We start from the raw sequence: 2039 nt of genomic DNA on the forward strand, positions 1-2039 counted from the left end.
CCTTCCGATACTCCTTCTCGCTTACCTCACCTACACCGGCTCCATTGAAGCAAAACGCCAGCGTGAGCAAGAGCGTGTGCTCGAGGAGACGAATCGCGCGCTCGCTGACGCCGCGCTCGAGATGGAGGGCGAGCAGTGCACCTTCCTCTTTCTCGACGCAGACGTGATCCGCTCCGGACTGTGCGCCGAGGTTGGCTACAAGACGACGCTGCCGCGGCTGCAGGAGATCGAGGCGGCGCACCCAGAGTGGATCAAGCGGCGAGTGCTCAAGCGGCACCTCGCCTACGGCCGCCAGCACTACCGCGTCGAGGGGAGCGTCGAGGGGAGCGGAAAGGAGGAGAGCTGCTCGCAGCGACCGACTGTCCAACTCGTCGGTCCGACTAGGCCACGCCCGAGGAGGTGTCTAGGAACTGTCTAGGAAGTGTCTAGGAAGTGTCTAGACTCGTCGGTCCGACTAGGCCACGCCCGAGGAGGTCGCCGCGTCGGACATCGTCGTCTCTCTGCCGCGAGACCTCGTCAAGGCGGGCAATATCTCGGCTGTATCTCGGCTGTATCTCGGCTGTATCTCGGCTGTATCTCGGCTGTATCTCGGCTATGCCTCGGCTGTACCTCGGCTGTACCTCGGCTACACCTATGCTACATCTCGGCTAACTCTCGGCTATATCTCGGCTATATCTCCCACTGCCGCGAGACCTCGTCAAGGCGGGCAAGCTGGCCGCGGGCGGCGACGCCGGCGCCTGCCTGATTGAGCCGCGCCGCTGCTCCCGCCCCCTTTCCTTGTCGTTCTTAGTCCCCCACCTGATGCGCAGGGGTCTCCCTCAATGCCCCCCGGGTGTGTGTCGCACACCTCTCGTGTTTCTTTTAACCCCCCCCCCCCCCCTGTCATCAAACGAGGCGTCCGCCTGGCTGTGCCCGGCCTCTCACCCCCGCGCCCTTCCTGTGTAGCCTCAGCCCTCCCCTTCCGTTTCCTTAGGCGTCTCGCTGACTGTGCCTGGCCTGGTCAGCGGCCGCATCGACCTCGACGTGTCGTCGCCGCGTAAGGGCGAGGCGGACATCGCCGTCACCTCGAGTCTGGTCCGGGGCTATAGCCGAGATATAGGCGAGATGTAGCCGAGATGTAGCCGAGAGATAGCCGAGCTATACATAGCCGAGCTATAGCCGAGATCTGCCGAGATATAGCCGAGCTATACATAGCCGAGCTATAGCCGAGATCTGCCGAGATATAGCCGAGCTATACATAGCCGAGCTATAGCCGAGATATGCCGAGATATAGCCGAGCTATACATAGCCGAGATATAGCCGAGATATGCCGAGATATGTAGCATTCGCATTGAGCTTGGTCGAGAGATGGCCGAGAGGTGGCCAAGAGATGGCCGAGAGGCGGGCCGAGAGATGGCCGAGAGATGGCCGAGAGACAGCCGAGAGATGGCCGAGAGATGGCCGAGAGACAGCCGAGAGACAGCCGAGAGATGGCCGAGAGACAGCCGAGAGATGGCCGAGAGATGGCCGAGAGACAGCCGAGAGATGGCCGAGAGATGGTCGAGAGACAGCCGAGAGATGGCCGAGAGATGGCCGAGAGACAGCCGAGAGATGGCCGAGAGATGGTCGAGAGATGGCCGAGAGATGGCCGAGAGATGGCCGAGAGATGGCCGAGAGATGGCCGAGAGATGGCCGAGAGACAGCCGAGATGGCCGAGAGATGGTCGAGAGACAGTCGAGAGATGGCCGAGAGATGGCCGAGAGACAGCCGAGAGATGGCCGAGAGATGGCCGAGAGATGGCCGAGAGACAGCCGAGAGATGGCCGAGAGATGGCCGAGAGATGGCCGAGAGATGGCCGAGACATAGCCGCGAGGTAGCCGCGAGGCAGCCGAGAGGTAGCCAGGACGTAGCCGAGAGACAGCCGAGACGGGGCCGAGGCATGGCCGAGGCATGGCGGAGACAGATCGACCGGTGCCGGAGCCGGTCGAGAGGGGGCTGAGTGTGCACCCTTGACGGGACTAACAAACACGATGGGGTTTGGGACCTCTGGGAAACGATAA

At 62.4% G+C, this 2039-nt stretch overlaps 1 protein-coding gene across 1 annotated transcript in view; it reads left to right on the forward strand.

The window, feature by feature from the left end:
- Positions 1-1003, forward strand: part of EMIHUDRAFT_435303 (hypothetical protein) — a 4259-nt gene extending 3256 nt beyond the window's left edge. Inside the window, exons 7-8 of the mRNA XM_005777589.1 lie at positions 459-515; positions 703-1003. Coding sequence (XP_005777646.1) covers positions 459-515; positions 703-945 — 300 coding nt within the window. The 3' untranslated portion in view covers positions 946-1003. The remainder of the gene's footprint in view (positions 1-458; positions 516-702) is intronic.
- The last annotated feature ends 1036 nt before the right edge of the window (positions 1004-2039 follow it).

Source organism: Emiliania huxleyi (genome assembly GCF_000372725.1).
Source record: "Emiliania huxleyi CCMP1516 unplaced genomic scaffold EMIHUscaffold_26, whole genome shotgun sequence".
Classification (NCBI taxonomy): Eukaryota; Haptophyta; order Isochrysidales; family Noelaerhabdaceae; genus Emiliania; species Emiliania huxleyi.